Here is a 21,808-nt window from a genome sequence, read left to right as displayed (position 1 = left end):
GCATTTTGCACACCACAAGAAGTACAGCAAATTATTGCAGCAGCTGTAAGAATACCATTTAGTTTTACAGTACACAATTTTTTTTAAATTCTGATTGTTATCAACAAAATAAAATTTAAACCTCTATTTTTCATGCAATAGTATTCAGATTATTTTAATTTCGTACTTACATTGCAAAAAGTGAATTACCATCAACACTAAGGAATAACTTGATATTGTCATGTTCTTTGCGTCATTTATGTTATGGGCATGGGCCCAAAGTTTCACAATTAACACAAGAGGTCGAACTCTCCAATCCACTGTAACAAAGGAAAACCATATTGTAGTATGAGCTCAGACTATTTCAAGCAAACAATGAAACTGCATAACTGTTTATAATGCTATAATATGAAAAATGCACAACAACTCTCTTAAGTTACACACTAGGTGCATCCAGTCGGGAGGTGGCGGGGGGGGGGGGGGGGGGCGGGTGGTAGAGGTACAGTGTGAGTGGGGTGGGGGAGGGAGAGTGATTTTTTTTGTGTGTGTGTGTGTGTGTGTGTGTGTGTGTGTGTGTGTGTGTGGGCGCGCGCGCACGCAGGGCAGTCAGAGTATGTGCGGGGTGGAGGGGGAGTCAGAGTGCGCGGGGGACGGGTTGGTTGGTTGGTTTGTGGGATTAAAGGGACCAGACTGCTACGCTCATTGGTCCCTTTTTCCAAAACTTAAAAACACCCACACAGAATAAAAACGAACAACGGAAAAGATGACAGACAACACAGGACAAGAAAGACAGACAGAGACCAGACAAAAGAAATTAAAATCACACAGTGTGTGACAGTGGTTGGCCGACCGTAGAGACAAAAAAGGAAAAGCCAACTACCAAGAAACACATTAAAAACTCAGTCTAAAATCGTAGGTCAAAGGCCAGACTCAACACAAAAAAACATAACACACACTCAGATTAAGTGATAAAACCCCCCTTCCCGAATAAAACGCAAAACTAAGCCTGCCATGGCAGTGTGTTTTGTTAAAAGGGCAGGGAGCGTGTCAGGCAGTGCGAACGTCTGCCTGAGCACAGCTAAAAGGGGACACTCCAACAAAATGTGGACCACCGTCAAAACGGATCCGCAACGACATAAAGGTGGGTCCTCACGTCGCTACAGGTGGCCGTGCGTCATCCATGTGTACCCAATGCACAGCCGGCTGAGGACATCAGACTCCTTGCGAGAGACCTGCAAGGAGGAGCGCCACACACCGGTAGCCTCCTTGATGGCCCAAAGTTTGTTTCGTGAATGCAGGGCGCGCCATTCAGTGTCCCAAAGTTCTAAAATTTTGCGGCGTACGATCCCTCGCAAATCAGTCTCTGGGAGGCCAATGTCCAGAGATGGTTTACTGGTGGCCCCTTTCGCCAGGCGGTCAACATATTCATTGCCGGGTATCCCAACGTGGCCTGGGGTCTACACAAAGACCACAGAACGGCCGCAACGGACAAGAGTATGCAGGGACTCCTGGATAGCCATCACCAGACGAGAACGAGGGAAACACTGGTCGATAGCTCGTAAACTGCTCAGGGAGTCGCTACAGATAACAAAGGACTCACCTGAGCAAGAGCGGATATACTCTAGAACATGAAAGATGGTGACCAGCTCAGCAGTAAAAACGCTACAGCCAGCTGGCAATGAATGTTGTTCATAGTGGTCCCCTAGAGTCAAAGCATAACTGACATGACCAGCAACCATCGAGCTATCAGTGTAAACAACGCCAGAGCCCTGATACGTGGCACGGAAGGAAAGAAAGCAGTGGCAGGAAGGCCTCCGGAGGGACTGAGTCCTTCAGGCCCTGTGCCAATTCGAGCCGAAGGCAAGGGCGGGTACACACCACGGGGGTGTACACAGAGGAATCCGGAAGGGAGGTGGAAGAGCGAAAACCCTAAGCCTGGAGAGAAGCTCACTGACGCAGACCGCGATCGTACAACCCGACCGGGGCCGATGTTCTGGGAGATGGACGACCGACTGAGGGAACAGGAGACGATAATTAGGATGCCCGGGCAAGCTACAAACATGTGCAGCATAAGCGGCCAGTAAAAGTTGGCGCCGTAACCACAGTGGAGGGAAAATTGCCACCACAAGTATGCTGTACACAGGGCTGGTCTGGAAAGCTCCTGTGGCAAGTTGGATCTGCTGTGAAGGATTAGGGTCCAGCACCCGCAACGCAGATGGGGATGCTGAACCATACGCCAGGCTCCCATAATCCAGACGGGACTGGATTAACACCTGGTTGAGCCGTAAGAGGGTAGATCAGTCAGTGCCCCAGCTGGTGTGGCTCAAGTATTGCAGAGCATTAAGATGCCGCCAACACATCTGTTTAAGTTGCCGAATATGTGGGAGCCAAGTCAACCAGGCATCAAAAACCACACCCAAAAAACGATGGGTCTCCACCACAGCAAGAAGTTTGCCGGCAAGATAAAGCCGCAGCTCAGTGTGAACTGTTCGTCGCCGACAGAAATGCATAACGCAGGTCTTGGCAGCCGAAAACTGGAAGCCATGTGCTACAGCCCAAGACTGCGCTACAGCCCAAGACTGCGCTTTGTGGATAGTGCCCTGCAGCTGACGTTCAGCAGCTGCAATGCCAATGGAGCTATAGTAGAGGCAGAAGTCGTCAGCATACAAAGAAGCTGAGACAGACGTTCCCACCGCTGCAGCGAGCCCATTAATTGCAATTAGAAACAGGCAGACACTTGGGACAGATCCCTGTGGTACCCCATTCTCCTGAACTCTGGAGGAACTATGGGAGGCCGCGACTTGCACGCAAAAGGTACGATGCGACAGAAATTTTCAGATGAAAATCGGCAGTGGACCCCGAAGACCCCAACCATTAAGCGTAGAGAGGATATGATGACGCCATGTCTTATCGTACGCTTTCCGCATGTCGAAAAAGACAGCGACCAGGTGCTGACAGCGGGCAAAGGCTGTACGGATGGCTGACTCCAGGCTCACCAGATTGTCGGTGGCAGAGCGGCCTTTATGGAACCCACCCTGAGAAGGAGCCAGAAGGCCCCGAGACTCTAGTACCCAACTCAACCGCCGGCTCACCATGTGTTCGAGCAACTTGCAAAGAACGTTGGTGAGGCTAATGGTGTAGTAGCTGTCCATCTCCAATGGGTTCTTGCCAGGTTTCAAAACGGGGATAACAATGCTTTCCCGCCATTGCCACAGAAACTCACCCTCGACCCAGATACGGTTGTAAAGGTCGAGGAAGCGTCACTGGCAGTCCGCTGAGAGGTGTTTCAGTATCTGACAGTGGATGCGATCTGGCAAGCAGCTAGGGCACTGTGGAATTCCCACTCAGTGAATGGGACATTGTAGGATTCAGCATGGTGGGTGTGAAATGAAAGGCTCCAAAGTTCCACCCGCTCTTTAATGGAGCGGAAGGCCAGAGGGTAATTCACAGAAGCGGAACTGAGATCAAAACGGTCTGCCAAGTGCTTTGCAATGATGTCGGAGTCAGTACAAACTGCTCCATTCATTGAGAGTGCAGGGACGCTGACAGGGGTCCGATAGCCATAGAGGCGCCTAATCTTGGTCCAGACCTGCGATGGAGAGACATGGAGGCCAATGGTGGACACATACCGTTCCCAGCACTCCTGCTTGTGTTGGCGTATAAGGCGGCGGGCCCGCGCACGCAGCCATTTAAAGGCGATGAGGTGTTCTATTGAGGGATATCGCTTGTGACACTGGAGCACCCGTCAGCGAGCTATAATCGCCTTGGCGATCGCAGGCGACCACCAAGGCACAGTTCTTCGCCGAGGGGACCCAGAAGAACGGGGAATGGCAGATTCTGCGGCAGTTGGTTGGTTAGTTCGGGGAAGGAGACCAGACAGCGAGGTCATCGGTCTCATCGGATTAGGGAAGGACGGGGAAGGAAGTCGGCCGTGCTCTTTGAAAGGAACCATCCCGGCATTTGCCTGGATCGATTTAGGGAAATCAAGGAAAACCTAAATCAGGATGGCAGTGTAACCACTGCGCCACCTCGCTCGGTCTGTGGCAGTAACGATGCCGGTGATGACCAAGTAAACCACCGCATCAATGGCTTCATCAGAAAGAGGCGCAATAGCGGCCACGGAGGAGAACAAGTCCCAGTCAGCCTTATTCATGGCCCATCTGCAAGGGTGCCCAGAAGAGTGACGCTGTGGCAATGACAGAAAGATCGGAAAGTGGTCACTACCACACAGGTAGTCATGCACACTCCATCGGGCAGACTGTAAGAGGCTAGGGCTGCAGATCAAAAGGTCGACGGCTGAGTACGTGCCATGCACCATACTGAAATGTGTGAAGGCACCATCATTTAAAATGGAAAGTTCGAGCTGTGCCAATACTTACTCAACGGTGGCGCCTCGACCTGTTGCCACTGACCCACCCCACAGAGGGTTACGGGCGTTGAAGTCGCCCAGTAACAGGAAAGGTGGTGGCAACTGGGCTATCAGTGCAGCCAGGACATGCTGCGGGACATCACCATCCAGTGGAAGATACAGACTGCAGACAGTAACAGACTGCAGACAGTAACAGCCTGTGGCGTCCACACCCGAACAGCGACAGCCTCTAAAGGTGCTTGTAGAGGGACAGACTCGGTGTGAAGAGAGTTTAGGACATAGATGCAGACGCCACCAGACACCATTACATAAGCTGCCCGGTTCTTATAATAACCCCGATAGCCACGGAGGGCGTGGGTTCGCATCGCTGGAAACCAAGTTTCTTGAAGAGCAATGCAGAAGAAAGGGTGAAGGCTGAGAAGTTGTCAAAGCTCAGCAAGATGGTAGAAGAAACCGCCACAGTTCCACTGGAGGATGACATTGTCCATGGCTGAGAAAGGCGTGAAGGGGCTGGGGAGGCAGATTACGCCTCCTGGGCACCTGCCGCCACCGATTGACTACCTGTGCAATGGCTATTCATTGCGTCTGAGGGACCGGCGAGATCCAGGTCCTCAGCGGACGCCAGAATCTCCACCTCATCTTCAGACACAGAGCTGGAAGGTGGCAGTGGAACGGGTGCCACCGCAATGTCGGGATTCTTGGAAGCCTTTTTCTTTGTCTGCTTTGCGCGCTGTGACTTTGGTGGTTCTGGCTGGGAGGGCCTCACTGGGTCAGTCTCAGGAATGGACGAGGGCCTTGTGGCCCTACGACCAGCAACCAGTGGTTCTTTCAGCCACTTGCAGGTGTATGCTTTGGCACTGGGCAAAGCCTGGGAAGGGAGGGCCCCAAGGGACCCCTTCCTGGTGAGAGTAGTCGAAGAAAAGAAATCTCACGCTTCTCCGGCTGGGAAGGGGGGACCGAACGGGGACCGGGGGGGGGGGGGGAGGGGCCGAACGGCGAGGGGGGGGGGGCCGAACGGCGAGGGGGGGGCCGAACGGCGAGGGGGGGGGGCCGAACGGCGAGGGGGGGGGGGGCCGAACGGCGAGGGGGGGGGCCGAAAGGCGAGGGGGGGGGCCGAACGGCGAGGGGGGGGGACCGAACGGCGAGGGGGGGGGACCGAACGGGGAGGGGGGGGACCGAACGGGGAGGGGGGGGGGGACCGAACGGGGAGGGGGGGGGGACCGAACGGGGAGGGGGGGGGACCGAACGGGGAGGGGGGGGGGGGACCGAACGGGGAGGGGGGGGACCGAACGGGGAGGGGGGGGGACCGAACGGGGAGGGGGGGGGACCGAACGGGGAGGGGGGGGGACCGAACGGGGAGGGGGGGGACCGAACGGGGAGGGGGGGGGACCGAACGGGGAGGGGGGGGGACCGAACGGGGAGGGGGGGGGGACCGAACGGGGAGGGGGGGGGACCGAACGGGGAGGGGGGGACCGAACGGGGAGGGGGGGACCGAACGGGGAGGGGGGGACCGAACGGGGAGGGGGGGACCGAACGGGGAGGGGGGGACCGAACGGGGAGGGGGGGACCGAACGGGGAGGGGGGGACCGAACGGGGAGGGGGGGACCGAACGGGGAGGGGGGGACCGAACGGGGAGTGAGAGTGTGAGGGGAGGGGGGAGGGAGGAGGGACAAAGGGGGGCTAAGTGTGTCATCACACCAACTACATCTGGATCACTGAAACATGTCACTTCAAGGACACTCAAGCACGTCTTAAAGATGGCAGTATTATTGGTGTCTGTCTGGCATTGCTACAGAGTGACAGACATAGTAGGCGTCACACTGATAAGGTATTTTGTACACTCCATATGTTCTAAGCCATACGTTGCACTTCATAGGCCTTATGAGCTGACGTATTTTTACTTGGGGCCGGAACAACAATAAAATGTCTTCTCTCTTCAGGAGCCAGCTACTCTCTCCAGTTCTCTTCTTCAGAGGTGGTTTGTTATTCTATTTTTTCAGTGGTGGTTTTCCTGCACTTCACACCAGACATAGCCTGTCATATCTGGTGGTGATTGTAGTCATTTTCCTGGAAGCCTTCCCAGAGGTGGCTAAGTGTTAGTGGCACATTTTCAGCATCTGAGATGACGTTAGCATGGTGGATGAGGTAGTTCAGAATGCCACTGTTTTATGCCAGATGGTGATGTCTAAGAGAGTGCAGATACTGATCCATGTATGTAGGTTTCTTGTACACATCATGACTGAGGCATCCATTGGTTTTCTAGCAAACTAGGACATCAAGGAAGTGCAATGATTCATTTATCTTTAATTCCACAGTAAAGCTAACTTGGTCATAAATGCCACTCGTGTGTTCTAAGAAATGTCCCATTTTTTCACATCTGTGGGCCTGGATGATAAAGGTGTCATCAACATAACCATAAAAGGAATCTGGAGCCCTGTCCAAAACGAAGTCTTCACATTTCTCTGCAAAACCACTGGCTATGGACGGAGCTAACAGACTTCCCATCACCATGTCGAACAACTGGTCAAAATACTGGCCACAGTATAAGAAATACAATGATGTCAACATGAGCTTAAACAATCCCATAATCATACTATCAAATAACTGGGAGCGGAGATATATGCAGTCTTTGATAGTAACATGAATAAATTGGGAGATCACATCAAAAATAAGCATTATATAGCTTTGCTCAAGACACACATGTTTAATTTGGTTGATGAAATCAATGTTCTCTATGTGATGCACACTATTATGTCAATCACAGCTTTACCATATAGCTCTACAGATGTATAAAACAGGGAGAATTCTTAGAATACCTGAATGGCATTTATGACCACATTAGGTTTACAATGGAAGCAGAGATAGATGGTGCACTGCCCTTCCTTGATGTCCTTGTTCACTGGAAAACTAATGGCTGCCTCAGACACAGTGGGTACAGGAAACCTACACACATGAATCAGTATATGTACCCTCTTAGACACCACCATCTGGCAAAAAACATGGTATTCGGAACATCTTTGTCCACCAAGCAAAGGTCATCTCAGATGCTGATAATCTGTCACTTGAACTAAGCCACCTCCAAAAAGGCTTCCGGGAAAATAGCTATAATCACTGCCAGGTATCAATCTGTTCCTAGTGAGACACACAGGGAAAAAACCACCAAAGAAAAGAACAAGAAACTTGTGTTTTTGCCTTCCTTTGGCACAGTGTCGGGAAAGACTAGCCGGCTCCTGAAGAGACATAACAGCTCATTAGTGTTCTGGCCCCCAGCAAAAATATGTCATCTCATAAGGCCTGTGAAGGACAATCTACGGTTTAGAACATTTGGAGTGTCCAAATTCCATGTCAGTGTGGTAGCTACTATGTCGGTCAAACACTATGCACTGTGCAGCAATGCCAGATCGAACACAAGATGTGCTTGTGCCTACACTGTTTTGAAAAAATCAGCTGTGCCAAAACATGCTTTAGAAAACCTACACCAAACTCAATTTGATAACACATCTGTCATTATGACGAAGGTATTTTGTGATAGCATCATAAAAGCAGCAGCATAAATAAAAATATCTGAAAACACCAACAAGGGTGGCGGTTTGCAGCTCAGCACAGCCAGGGACCTGGCCATCTTGAGGCTGAAGTGGGTGTGATTGACACAGGACGAGGACACTTCCACATTTGGTGAGGAACAGAGCACAATGACGTCACAGCCAGCAGTGCAGCTTTACGACGGTGAGGCCTTACAAGGGAACCTCCCCATCGCACCCCCCTCAGATTTAGTTATAAGTTGGCACAGTGGATAGACCTTGAAAAACTGAACACAGATCAATCGAGAAAACAGGAAGAAGTTGTGTGGAACTATGAAAAAAAAATAAACAAAATACACAAACTGAGTAGTCCATGCGCAAGATAGGCAACAACAAGGCCAATGTGAGCTCAGGAGCGCCGTGGTCCCGTGGTTAGTGTGAGCAGCTGCGGAACGAGAGGTCCTTGGTTCAAGAAAGAGCTAAATTGAAGCATTTACCAAAAGATTTGTTAGTATTTTTGGAAAATTACAGAGAGAGTGACGTAGTTTATCCAGCTGTATCAACCCCTACAAGGAGATGAGTATGTTATTTGATGGCTCAAAAAAGAATATAAAAACAAAGCGAGAATGCGGTGAATGTGGAAGAAACGTCTGTCTATGACATTCAACCACGACAGTTACGTGCAATAATTGTTGTCAGAATCAAAACGAAAATGAAATGGATACGGACTGATCAGCATTTTTCATCTGACAGGAAAGTTTGTGACGTTTTCAATCAAAAATTCTTTTTTCAAAGCAAAATTAGCTTTTCTTGTGACAAGTTAACACAGTGAACAATTCTAGTCAAGTATTACATTATATAGTCCCAAAACATTACAATTAAAAAATATGTTCTTATATTTCATTTGGGTATTTGGCTTCCTTTTTGTATTCCATTGTATATTTTATTGTTAAATAAATAATTTTGATTACAGATGTGTTTGCAATATTGTGTGAGATATCCTACATCGATATTTTATGGAAATATGACCTTTAAAAACGGAAAACCTCAAGAGATTGATGAAAACTCTTGGGCAGTCGGCCGACTGCCCGCGCGAGCGAGCGCTCGCGTGGTTATTTCTAGGGTGAACACATGAAGGCTAAGTTACAAAACAATCACCGATTTTGCCCTATAATGAAAGATACTAACTAGGGATAGTTGACATTAATTAGAACATCAATTACAAACATAAAACTAAGCACAATATTAGATCTGGCGTTATGTTTTTAACTGAGGGTCAACCTTTCTCTATTATGAAAATGCAGATTATATTCACGTATGTTAACGGTAAGTAGTTAAAAGTGAAAAACCTAATTGAAAGAGGCAGATGGCAAAACAAGAGGGGAAGTAAAAATATCCCAGCTTGCTTCATCACAACTTGCAAGACATGCACACACTAGTAGGCATTTATTCCCTTGTCACAAACCTGAGGATTCCTAACAGTTGGAGCATATAAACTTTGCAGTCCTGTTCGAAGGAGCAGTATGACATGAATATTGTCTATAATTTTCTCCATATGGCCTGTACGACTAGCATTATGCGCACCACGATATGTACCTCAAGTCAAAATTTTGTCAACGAAGGAGCACCTCACACAACAGACTCCAATCATATTTTTTCCTATGCCTTTGTCCCGGATTGGCGCAGGGTCAGCATGGTTACCAATGGTTTTTGCTTGGCTGGTTAGTTTAAGGGGTGGACAGACAGCCTTTCTGTTGCCACACTGTTGACCCCCTCCCACCCTCACTCCTTCCGGGACAGAATGAGTGTACCCCCAACTGTATGCGTGCAGGGTTATTCATGTGAAAGTGGGCAAAAGTTTTCTAAATTTTTGTGAATTGTGAAACTGTGGTGGGACTTGGGTAGCAGCCTGATATCATCACGCCTGGCTAGCACACACAACTCCATCATTAAAATGCTAAATGGATTCAATGCAGGACTAGAACATCTCCAAGCCCGGAAGCAGCACTTTAATGTGCAAAGCTATCAGGCGGGCATGCAAAGTATTCCGATAATCTCCACAATGTTTCCTCCCACTTTGAGAATCTGTAAATTCAACGGTATTCAAAAGCTATTACTCTGTTCCACCTATTACCTAATCCTAAAATGGACCTTTGAAATCTAAATAAGGAAGAAGAAGCTACTGATGACACCAGATAAGCCCCTCACAGGCCTCCTCACCTCCTGTCAGCCTAACCTTATTAGTGGCCACAGCAATGCAGAGCTGGTGCAAGGACAGATATATTATACACTCCTGTATCTCCTGTGCCCAACCCTGTGGCATCGCACTTGCCACATAGACTTACAATTTTGTGCTTCCGATTTTGCACAATAAAATGGGTCACCCAGAAGGCCACAGTCAATTTGCTGTTTATGAAGACATGCATCATCTAATATCACTAGATGCAGCCTGCTGTGTTTTTGAATTTGTGTTTGCATATTACTCTATGTTATTCTCAGGCTAACAATGAACATGGCTTCAGTGTCTGGTTGTATGTAGGCACACAAAGTGCTCAGAGCATTTACTCATTCTTGACCACCTTGATCCCGCTTGGAATAGAATCTGATTGCCATGCAGCTGTTCTCTTAATCACTCTTGTACCCCAGCAATGCTAAAAGTATTCACTATTTGCAGTTACATTTCAGCTTGGATTACATTATTGCAGCTTTTGTTATAAGAAACAGAGAAGGTTTCAGGACTGCACAAAAGTTTTGACTTTGGTTTGCATCACAGATAGCAATTTGATGTAGTGAAGCCTCTTTATAATGTTCCTCCATATAATGTTTTCCTCTATCAACCTGTCCATCTTTCCCAATCCCAACCAAAAGCCCACATGCATAATGCTGAAGTTTCCCATTTAGTAGATTTCCTCTACACTACGATTTCCTCCATGTAAAGCTCGTATTTTTGGAACACTAACCAATTATTTTCCTTAGTGTGATAGTTATTTGTCTTGTTGGTGCTATTTTTTTGTTTTACACATGAGCAAGTGGCGGACATCTGTATAATGATTTTAACACTGTACCCCTATTACACAGTATACCTAAGGCGTGCCCCAATTGTACATGTTTGGAACTGCAGACTGGTTCGTGACAACTGATTACATGATACATGCAGGATATTCCTAGTGCGAATATTCGCTTTTGCACTAGAAGGGGAATGAGTGATCTTTTTGTAATGTTGTTCATTTGAATTAAAAATTTCTGGTAAGTGAGAGCTCAAGGCCTTAAGTAATTGTTGTTCTCTTATCTAGCTATCACAGAATTGTGTTGTTACTCTTCTGAATTTTGGCTCAACTGTTTATTTTGTATAATGACATTTGTTTGCTCAAGGATATTTTATCTAAATTTATAACAATAATGGAAATTTTGGGATGGAGCAATACATAAGGGAAAGGCAACCACTCAGCTACAGTATAACGAATCAATAGCTGCAGCATAGAGACACTTAAAACAAACAGTATTCATACTAGCTTTCGAGCACTTGCTCTTCTTCCAGCAGCTCATATGGAGCAAGAAATGGTTCTGATGCAATCCGGAAGAAATAGGAAGCAAACATCTTTGCCTGACTTCTTTAAAAAATTCTATGTATGTGATATTCAAGTTGTGTCAGTTCATAGATTTGTGCAAAAATTTGACTGAAGTTGTATTTTACAAATCCATTATTAAAATAATTGTCTGCAGCTAATTGTTTTTTAATTTTTTTTGCCATTTACTGTGTGTTTCTGTAGTATATCCTCAATAAAATTTGACTCGAGTTTTATAATTATCAATTGGAAGTCTTCCCCTTTATACTGTTTTCCTCCATACAGTGTTCAGAATTCATGGTCCTTTAAAAAACGTTGTATAGAGGTTTTACTGTATACAATTAAATGCAGATAGTGTGTATACAACTACCCGTGATTCTGACTTTTACATGGCAAATATGAGCTGTCTGTAGCTTTCTGTTTACTACTTTTTCAACATTTCTATATATTGGATGAATAGAAATGAATAAATAGTTTGGACAGGAGAAACTGTTCATGCACACATAAACAGCTTACATAATTCAATACAACACCTACAATTTGTGAAAGAAAACTGCACAGGTAAAATAAATTCTCACTCATAAATTCAATACATTTTTCAAGAAATACCTTTATCACCATTTTCTAAGTGGAGCAATTAAAAATGGTACAATTACAAATTTTAGAGTCTAAAAATTCTAAATAAGCAACATAAGACAATCTTTACAACAATGTGTGTCAAAATAAAGACATTTTATGCAATTCAGAGAATTTAAGCCATATATTAACAGGGTGTATACGTGGGCAAGGAAAAAAAATTCCCGGATTTATTCCGGATTTCCCGGTTAAAAATACACTTTCTCCTGGGTGGAATCATAGTTTTTCCCTGTTAATTGATAGTATATTTTCTCTCAGAACTGTATAACTTATCAATCCTTTGAATGGTTATGGTCTTATACATGCGCATAGAATTTCCCGGCACTTTAGAAAACGAAACACCTTTTGGAAAGATGTTTGATGTGCAATAACATGTACGCTGCATATTTTCGTATTACGAAAGTATAAATTCAAATTCCACTAAGCATCGCATGTTACTTTCTGAAGCATTGAAATCGAAATTGCGATGCGAATTAGTAAGCCAGTCATAGTTTATGTCACGTGATTTCGCCAGCCGATGACAGCGTATATTCACAGCTTCGGACACATGGTGCAGTCAGCCAATAGCAACATCACTGTAGGGCGAACACACGAACAGGAAAAGTTAATGGCTTAAATTAATATATATAATGTTGCTACAAGAAAAACAAAGCTTTCACATATAATATTGATCTCTAGGGCCCATACGCTGCAAGAGAAGAGAAGCTAAGCTTTCACATATAATATTGGGCTTTTATGCACATATTACATTTTAAGATATATCACACAAATGTACCCGTAAATTTTTTAATAACGACATAAAAGTGTGAACTTCTGAGCTATAAATTCTTCTAAGTAGCTCGTCATCAAAGAGCTGATTTTTAAATGAGTACCAGATTCCCAGTGAAGTAGGCATCGACCTTATATTAAGTTTCTCAATGTTGTTTCAGGATGTAAATTTCCTTGGGTACCAGTACTTTGTTATCTCATGTCTGGTTCTTTGTTATGGTATAATGCCATACGGTCTAGGAGATGAAATTTACACTTGAAATGCTCTGAACAGTTGAAACTAGCCAATAGTTTGAAATTAAACCCTTTGTTTCAAATATATTGACTGCCTCTGCGGAAAAGATTAATGAAAGAAAATTTCTTCAGCAAACCGATAAAAATAACTTCATTGTTCTGCATGGCATTTAATGCTTGACTGTCAGAAAGATGGAAATAAAATAAAATCTGAAACTAATAACGTATTTTAGCCATCCGTAACTATGTAAATGTATTTTAATTCACATGAAAGCTCCCGGCCAAAGAAATCAATTTTGTTTTCATTTGGCGTGAGTGCAGTAGACGAAGAGGAAACAGCAAAATCACTAAATGTAAACACGGGTCACATAGAGACTACCCGCTTCCCTATTATAACTCAGACTGCTCTGCGCATCAGACCCGTATCTACGATATTTCCGAACCGGGGCAATAGAAGATAGTGGCGTCCCCGAGCGTTTGATATAGGGCGTCGAAAATTTAAAAAAATAGAATTTTGAAAAATACGTTCATTTTGTAGCGCACATCTTTCTGAAGACTCTGATACATAAAACATATGTGTCTGAGGAATTGTAAGACATGTTATCTGACCTTAAGTGTGCCAAAGTGCAGTGCCATACCTCTTCACACAGCATTCTTCTATCACACATCACTGTATTTCGGTCTGTGGAATTGAAATGTGTATATTTTGTACTGGATTCCATCAAACTATATTCAGGACAGTGGAAATTAAAATGTCCTATGGTGCCTCTCCTGCTTCCAGTCTGCCGGTTTGACATCCTGCCCTTCTTTCGTTTCTTTTTTTTTTTTTTTTGAGAATAAAAACTCTTCAGAAAATTTGCACTCTTTATTCTCTATTACCTAACAACTTGCTGCTTTGTGTGACATAAAATTAAGTATAGGATACATAAAGCCAGTAAAGAGAAGGGACAAGTAAGACAGTACACAGATAATACGTAATTTTTCTTACCTATTATTTCTGTTAGTCATTTATTCGCACTTTGGTAGTCTGAATCTATGGATTTCACTGGTAATCGTAACAACGATCATCATTCGCAAAACCTACCAACCACATAGTCAGACAGTGGTTGGCTTTCTTTCGTTCGGCTATACTCTGCTCAGCTCATATAGCCCCCTTTGTCTGCAGGAAAGTTTATTTCTAGATGTGACGAGGATTCCACTGACAGAGACATCACGTACACTATGCACGCATTCACAAATCAACTTATGATTCATTCAGAAATCAACTCAGAATGTGTTCAACAATGTTCATAAACCGACAGGGACACGTTTCAAAGACATATGAATAATCGATAGACCAACATGCGGTGGATGCTAGACGCTTTGTGAAACCAGTTTTATATGAATTTGCCCCCCCCCCCCTCCCCCACACTACTAGATCCAGGGCTGCTGTGCAATCTGGCAGCTTGGGCGTGCCAGTAAACTTTTTCCCGGTAGCACCTAGCTGCTGCTTTTTTTTCTGTAGCCAGAAGCGGAAGAAGGTACTACTCAACTGCACATGCGCATTATCCCACTCGTAACTGCTAAAACAAATCTAATGTTAACAGTTGTGACGTTATGCTCATCGGAGGCAATTTGTTGTTACGAAGCATTGCAAAGTCTTCCTAAAGCCTTTGACACATTTTGCTGTTGGCAGACACTTGTATGAGCACTGTGTTCTGTTGATGTATATGGCGCATTTCCTTTGCAATTTAAGTTTTATTTTAGTTTTTTCTCTCGCTCACATTTTATGGCTGCAGTATTATTCTGCAGTAGCAGGATACAGTAATATCCTTTGTTAGAGTATTGGTTCTTACCAGTCAAAGTAACAAAAATTTAACTGAGAACAAACACAATGAAAAAATTCCTGGATTTCAAAAAAATTCCTGGATTTCAAAAAAATTCCTGGATTTCAAAAAAATTCCCGGGTTTTTCCCGGTTTTCTCCCGGATGAAAAAATTCCTGGGTTTTTCCCGGATCTCCCGGTTGTCCCGGGTCGTAGACACCCTGATTAACTGTTGCTAACCAATATACAGAGTATGTCAAATTAAATGCCTTTCAGGCGTCAATTTTAACTGGCAACCAGTTCCAGTGTTTTATTATGTCATATTCAGGCCCCACTAATACCAGTACTGCAGGCCCCTATTTTGATCACAACTGAGGTAGATTCTTCCTAGATATCAGACAGAGACCAGAAGATGGCGTAATAAAAAGCTGAAACTGGTTGCCAATTAAAATAATTGATGGCTGAAAGGTATTTAATTTGACACCCTCTATCGAACAGCCGAGTAACAATCATTTCTAAAAAGATGGGCATACAGAGAATACACAGAATGGTCGGGGTATTGCAGGGTAGGTTATGCTGAGAAATAATTGTTAAGAAAAAACATTTGATATGTTGGGCCAAGTTAATTAACATTGAAGATTTCCAATCTGGCCATTGTGCTTGCACATTCAAGTAGCCTGCCAGATACAGTTAGTGTCAGTTGTTCTCATAGCATGGATTATAGTGCACGACACTGCTCTGCATGGTTCCATTTTGATCCTTTCCTTTGTGACACTATCTCTGGCGGGCCACTTGAATTTGTGCATGCCATGAACTGACTAACTTCAACGCTAAATAACTCGGAAACAGTGCAACATACTGAATTTTTTTCTTAACAATTATTCCTCAACACAGCCTACTCTGCAACATCCTTATAAGCTTTTCACACTGTTTATGACCCCCCCCCCCCCCAACATATAGTTGTTGCCTGTATTCCTTGTTTCAAATTCAACATTTATTCTCAAAAGAAAGGAAAGATTTGAAACAAACTGAAAGGCAACACAATAACCGCTTTACACAAAAATTATCAATAAATGACACTACTCTGACTTGTTTACTCACTCTGAGAATAGCAGTAAAGTAGATGTGTGTTGCGGATTCCCACAGCATTGTTACAGTTAAGATCCACTTCAAAGTCACACTGAGTGTCTCTGAACTTAAGAATAGGCACTTTAGCTTGTATCAGCTCTGGACGTTCCACAAAATCTGAATACAAACAGAAATACAACAACAGTAGTATCTACAATAACAAATAGGTATTGGTCTGGTACAAAACAATAAATGAATGGTTGTTGAGAATGAGCGCAGTATTTAAAAAAAAAAAAAAAAGGAAATAAATAATAAGAGAGTAATAGCAACAGCTCGTTGTACAGTAAGGGCACTGAGTGGTCAACAGGCATGTAAGCAAGATCAAAATCTGGTGCTGCAGCTCAACTGGGGTGAAGTGGTATGTCAGGTACAATCCACGAAAGAAGCAAGGAGGAGAAAGAGGAAGGACGAAGTGGAGGGAAGACGGACAACCTTGAACATTACAATGCAATTAGTTCTGTGAAAAATTAATTAGTTCAGGCACGATTTGAAGTTTTCATACATTTATCACTATGCAACACTCTAAAATATCTTCAGAACCTTGGTCTAGAACCAAAAATACCTTCAGAATCAACCACATAGCCAGCTTCACAGCCCAATTTTTGCAGATTCAAAGGAAGTATTTAGTTTCTTGCAAAATTTTACACTTTAAAAGTTATCAGTCAAATAAGACCCGCTTTCAGGATACCACCCTTCCTTATATCATGCCACAGTGCTGATATCTGTTCCAATAATACTGTAGCTAACAATTTTCCAAGCACAATGGTGTTTCTAGATTTCCCATAGCTGGAATTTTGAGGGAGATATTCTAAACTTTAACTTTTGTTTAATAATTTATGAATGACAACTGTATTAAATTCAAGGAAACACAATACTGCAAATGAATTTACACTGTCAAAAAAGTTGTGTGTATTGTACAGTGTTACGGGAGAGCTCACCTAAATGATACACACTAAAATTTGCTATATAATATGTTATACCGTAATATTAATGTATTTCACAGAACTAACTATTTAATATACAAAGTGGTTTTTTTTTTTCCTTTGTTGCAAAATTGATGAAGAGGTCAGGTGAGAGCACACAGGTATTTCTTCGCTACTAGGTTGACAGCCATCTACCACAAGAATCAGCCCAAGGCCATGCAAAATCTCCTGTGATGATTATTAATAAATACACATTGTAAAATTAGTTGTGTTGCTGTTAATAATATTAAGAGTTTATGTTCAATAACCAATAATACCTCTGATTTTGATAAATCTGCAAAATCTATTTTAAGTGAGTAATAAGTATTTTAAAGAACACCTATTACTGTTATGAGAACAATAAGTGAAAAAATTCCTAAGACAAAAAATGGAATATATTAATGTTTATCTTGGAATAACAACATAAGGTCAGGGGATTACTCTGTTGAACATAATCTCTGTTATTCAAGCTACTTGGCAATCAACAACCATATTATGATGATTGAAATATAAAATTCTAATAAGACTTGAAGAATGAAATTCTCACTCCGCAGTGGAGTGTGAGCTGATATGAAACTTCCTGGCAAATTGAAACTGTGTGTCGGACTTAGACTCGAACTCGGGGCCTTTGGCTTTTGTGTGCAAGTGCTCTACTGACTAGTTCTGCAAAGTTTGCAGGAGAACTTCTGTGAAGTTCAGAAGGTAGGAGCCGAGGTACTGGCGGAATTGAAGCTGTGAGGATAGGGCGCGAGTCGTGCTTGGGTAGCTTAGTCAGCAGAGCACTTGCCCGCGAAAGGCAAAGGTCCTGAGTTCGAGTCTCGGTCTGGCACACAGTTTCAATCTGCCAGGAAGTTTCTAACAAGACTTTCATGCTGCTGTTCTATCTGAAAAAGAAGAAAATGAAAGCAAATAAGTAATAAGTAACAGTGTGGAGTTCTTAGATCCCCCATGAGGCGCCTCTCCAGGTGGCGGATAGGGGAAAGCCTCCCTGATACGGGTGGTACTGGAGAAATAAAATACCCAGGGCAGACCAAATACTAACAGATTCCTAAACCCACCAGTGTCTCTTCTGGCATCCAGTTGGTGGTGGTCAGTGTCTGTTCACCTAGTTGGTGCGGCTGCAACACGTCTTGATCTCAACAATCAAGTCTTTAACAATTGTGATCTCCACCAGAGGTCACACATCACAACCACATTCAACTTGAAAAAATCATGATGGAACAACAGGAAAGATACCCACTACCACTGGCCCCAGTGAATTTACTGGTTTTGGTCATCAGATTCTGGGGGACCAGGAACATCATGAAATAGATAAGAGTTGGAGATTCTCGAAACCTCTTTGCAAACATTTTATTGGCACACTGAACACCAATACACTGGTTAAGAAAGGCTAACTTAAACAGCTTACTGATGTACTAGGAAAATATCACATCAAAATCCTCGCAATACGCGTTTTACTGACGAGAACCATTTCAACACAGAAAACTAAAGGACATAGAAAGGAAAACCTGCTGTGAAGCGGGGAACACCAACAATGTTTGCCACAGGATTTGCAGCACACAAATCTGCCAGACATCGTCATAGATTTCAGTTCAGTATCAGACAGAACCTCCACAATAACTTTCAAATCAGGAAACAAAAGATAAACAATCATCAACGCACATGCACCTATAAATGATCACAACAGGAAGAGACCAAAAGAAGTCTAAGACTTTTGGGAAGACATGGAAGAAATGACAAACAAAATACCAGAAAGACACATCAAAATTGTACTAGGAGATTTCAATGCATAACTAGGCAAAGAGAAGAATTACAAGCAAATCACAGGCCCGCATACAGCACACAAATGCACAAACATGAATGGGAGCATTTCATAAGTACCGTCAAAATTTTACTTAAAAGTTATGTCGACACAATTTCAGAAACCAAGACAAAAATTCACAATATGGAAAACACCCAAAAATGTATGGAGACAATTTCAAAGACCACATAGCCATAACAAGTAAAATTCTAAGTGCGAGAACTCGCAAAGGATTCTTCGAGTCTGACCATAACTTGCAACAAGTAAAGATTAGGCTAATAACAAGGAATAGAAAGACAACACAGAACAAAATTATAAGACCAGTTTTAGAATACAATAAGATAAGTAAAGACAAAATTATTGAAGAAATTAATTGGAATACAACAGAGAATTGAACAGACTTGGCGAAGACAATTCAGAGGGCAATGCGTTGGGGTCAGACTCCCGGGAAACGCGAACTCCAAAAACAATCCTCGAAAGGTATTAGAGCAGTGAAAAGAGCATACGACAAAAATAAACTAAATGAAATCGAGGAAGACTTCAAGAAAAATAATACATGAAATTTCTACAGAATATTCAGGAAAAATATATTGGGTTATCAGCCTCCAAATATATGCTTCAGAAGAACAAATGGGTCTTTAGAAACAAACACCACAGAAAATTGCAATACTTTTAAAGGATACTTTGATAAACTCCTCAACTGTGAGAAGCCCAAAGAAAAATTAGACTTCACAAAAGCACTACCAAACCCAGACACGAAGCCACCTACAATCACACAGGTAGGGGATGTTATAAAACAACTAAAGAACAACAGAGTCCCAGAGTAAGATGACATTTTCGGCGAGATCTGGAAATTCACAAACCAAAATATTACATAGAAAATTCATAATATTCTCTTGGAAATATGGAGTACAGAGAAAAGGGGAGACAGGACAGACCCTAAAAATTACAGAGGGATCTTATTATTACCAGACACTTACAAAATTCTGCCCTAGGTGTTACTGAACAGACGAACCATAAGTGGATACAAAGAATGGTGAATACCAGGAAGGATTCCTGAAGGAAAGATCCTGATTGGGAACACTCTTGAAGGTCAGACAGGCGAACAACACTGTAATTACATTTGTGGACTTTAAGACGGCCTTCGACTCCATTGACACACACACTTGAAGAATATGGAATAGACAGAACAACAAGGGGAACTGATAGAACAAATGCTCACAGATACCACATCCAAAATAAAATTTATGGGAGAAATCTCAGAGTCATTTGAGATATTTACAGAGGTCACACAAGATGTTCTTTCATCACTTCTATTCAACATAGTCCAGGTCAAAAATTATCAAGCAGTGGGAAGAAAAAGTAAAAGGAATTCAGTTAGGAAGAACACGTGCAAACAAGACAATCATAAAATGCCTAGCATTTGCAGATGACTTGGCAATACTCAGCAACAACAGAGAAGAAGTGCAAGAATCCCTGGAATATTTACATGAAACCTCTGCTAAAACGGAATTACAGATATCATGCGAGAAAACACAAAGAAAGAACAATAATGCACAAGTCACGCACACAAAATACGGATTGGTTACCAGAGTGGAAAAATTCTAGTATCCCTCAGAATACATACAAACAGGAGGATCAAACAAGGCATCCAATACAGAACGAACAGAAAACTTCAGAAAGTGTACAAACTTACATGGATGCACTGCAATAAAAGAAGCATCTCAAGATAGGCAAAACTCAGGCACTGCAATACAGTTGTACTACCAGAAGCTCTCTATGTATCAAGAACAACCACTATCGGGGCATCAGGCATCGCTGAGACAGAAAAGATAAATGTAAGATCTTTCGAAAAATTTTTGGAGCAGTACATAGAAATGGTATATGGATGAAGAGACCAACCAAAGAACTATACGAACATATAGACAGACTCACAGACAATCATGAAATGTCAATTAACATTCTTTGGGCACATACATAGAATGAACAACAACAGACTCACAAAGAGGACTTTTGATGTAGTCAACAGCTCAATCAAAAGAACCAACTGGTTTCATGAAACAGAAGACCTAAAACAAGCAGCAATCAATAAAGAAATGATAGATGAAGGAAACAAATTCAGAACAAAATTATGAACACGAAATTTGAAGTGAAAGAAAGGCAGAGAGCAGGGAAAATATGGACAGAGCAAAGGAAACACGAACACAGTCACAAAATAAGGTGGTTTTAGGAAGAGAAAAAGAAGAAGAAGAAGAAAACAAACAAGAGGAAACTGAATAATCATTCAAATTCAATCTCTGTCTTAAGGGTACAAATGTATAATTATAATAATAATAATAATAATAATAATAATAATAATAATAATAATAATAATAATAATAATAATAAACAGTGTACACACAGCGCTACACACTCAACAAAACAACTGTCAAATTTTAACCACCATAAAGTAACAATGTGACACACAGTTCCATTAATTTTTTTATTTTTTTTATTTTTTTTAATTTTTTACAGCAAAGTACAGGAATACAACTCTTTTGAAGGTGAGATTACTAGTAAAAATCCAGTTTGATGAGCTACAATATATATTTTTGCATTATTATTCGAATTACTATTTACCAGCGATGAGTGAAACACAAACATGTTAAGAGAAAGGGAGGGAATGCGACAGACTGTTCGTGGCTATATATGTGCGAGGCAGAGTGGAGCATGTGAGAGAAATCAGAGCAGAGCAGAGCGTGCGAGGTGGAACAGAATGGAGCATGTGAGGCAGACCAGAATGGGAGTGATGCCTTTCCATAGAAGTGGGGATGGTTATGTACATATTGCTCAGAAAATATTCAAGACAACGTTCAAAATGCAGTTTAGAATGTGGAAAGTGCAAATGTAAGAGATAATTTAGTTTCAAGCCTCAGTGACATGGGGGACTTGTTGGAATCTCAATGAATGAGTTATTTTGTTCGCCACTTGCTGCTTGTGTTGTAAATTCTACAGCTGCTTGTTCTGTAAATTATATGCATACACAGTTTCATAATTCTCC

The 21,808-nt window shown here is 42.8% G+C and overlaps 1 protein-coding gene across 2 annotated transcripts in view; it reads right to left on the bottom strand.

The window, feature by feature from the left end:
- Nucleotides 1–21,808, bottom strand: part of LOC124805355 (poly(A) RNA polymerase gld-2 homolog A-like) — a 161,767-nt gene that overhangs the window by 69,921 nt on the left and 70,038 nt on the right. For both annotated transcript variants that reach the window (XM_047265894.1, XM_047265895.1), the window contains exons 7-8: nucleotides 15,979–16,122; nucleotides 171–299 (exon numbers count right to left, since the gene is read on the bottom strand). In XM_047265894.1, the coding sequence (XP_047121850.1) occupies nucleotides 171–299; nucleotides 15,979–16,122 (273 nt within the window). The remainder of the gene's footprint in view (nucleotides 1–170; nucleotides 300–15,978; nucleotides 16,123–21,808) is intronic.

The sequence above is a fragment of the Schistocerca piceifrons genome, chromosome 7, assembly GCF_021461385.2.
Source record: "Schistocerca piceifrons isolate TAMUIC-IGC-003096 chromosome 7, iqSchPice1.1, whole genome shotgun sequence".
Classification (NCBI taxonomy): domain Eukaryota; kingdom Metazoa; phylum Arthropoda; class Insecta; order Orthoptera; family Acrididae; genus Schistocerca; species Schistocerca piceifrons.
This window is presented reverse-complemented; position numbering and strand designations above follow the sequence as displayed.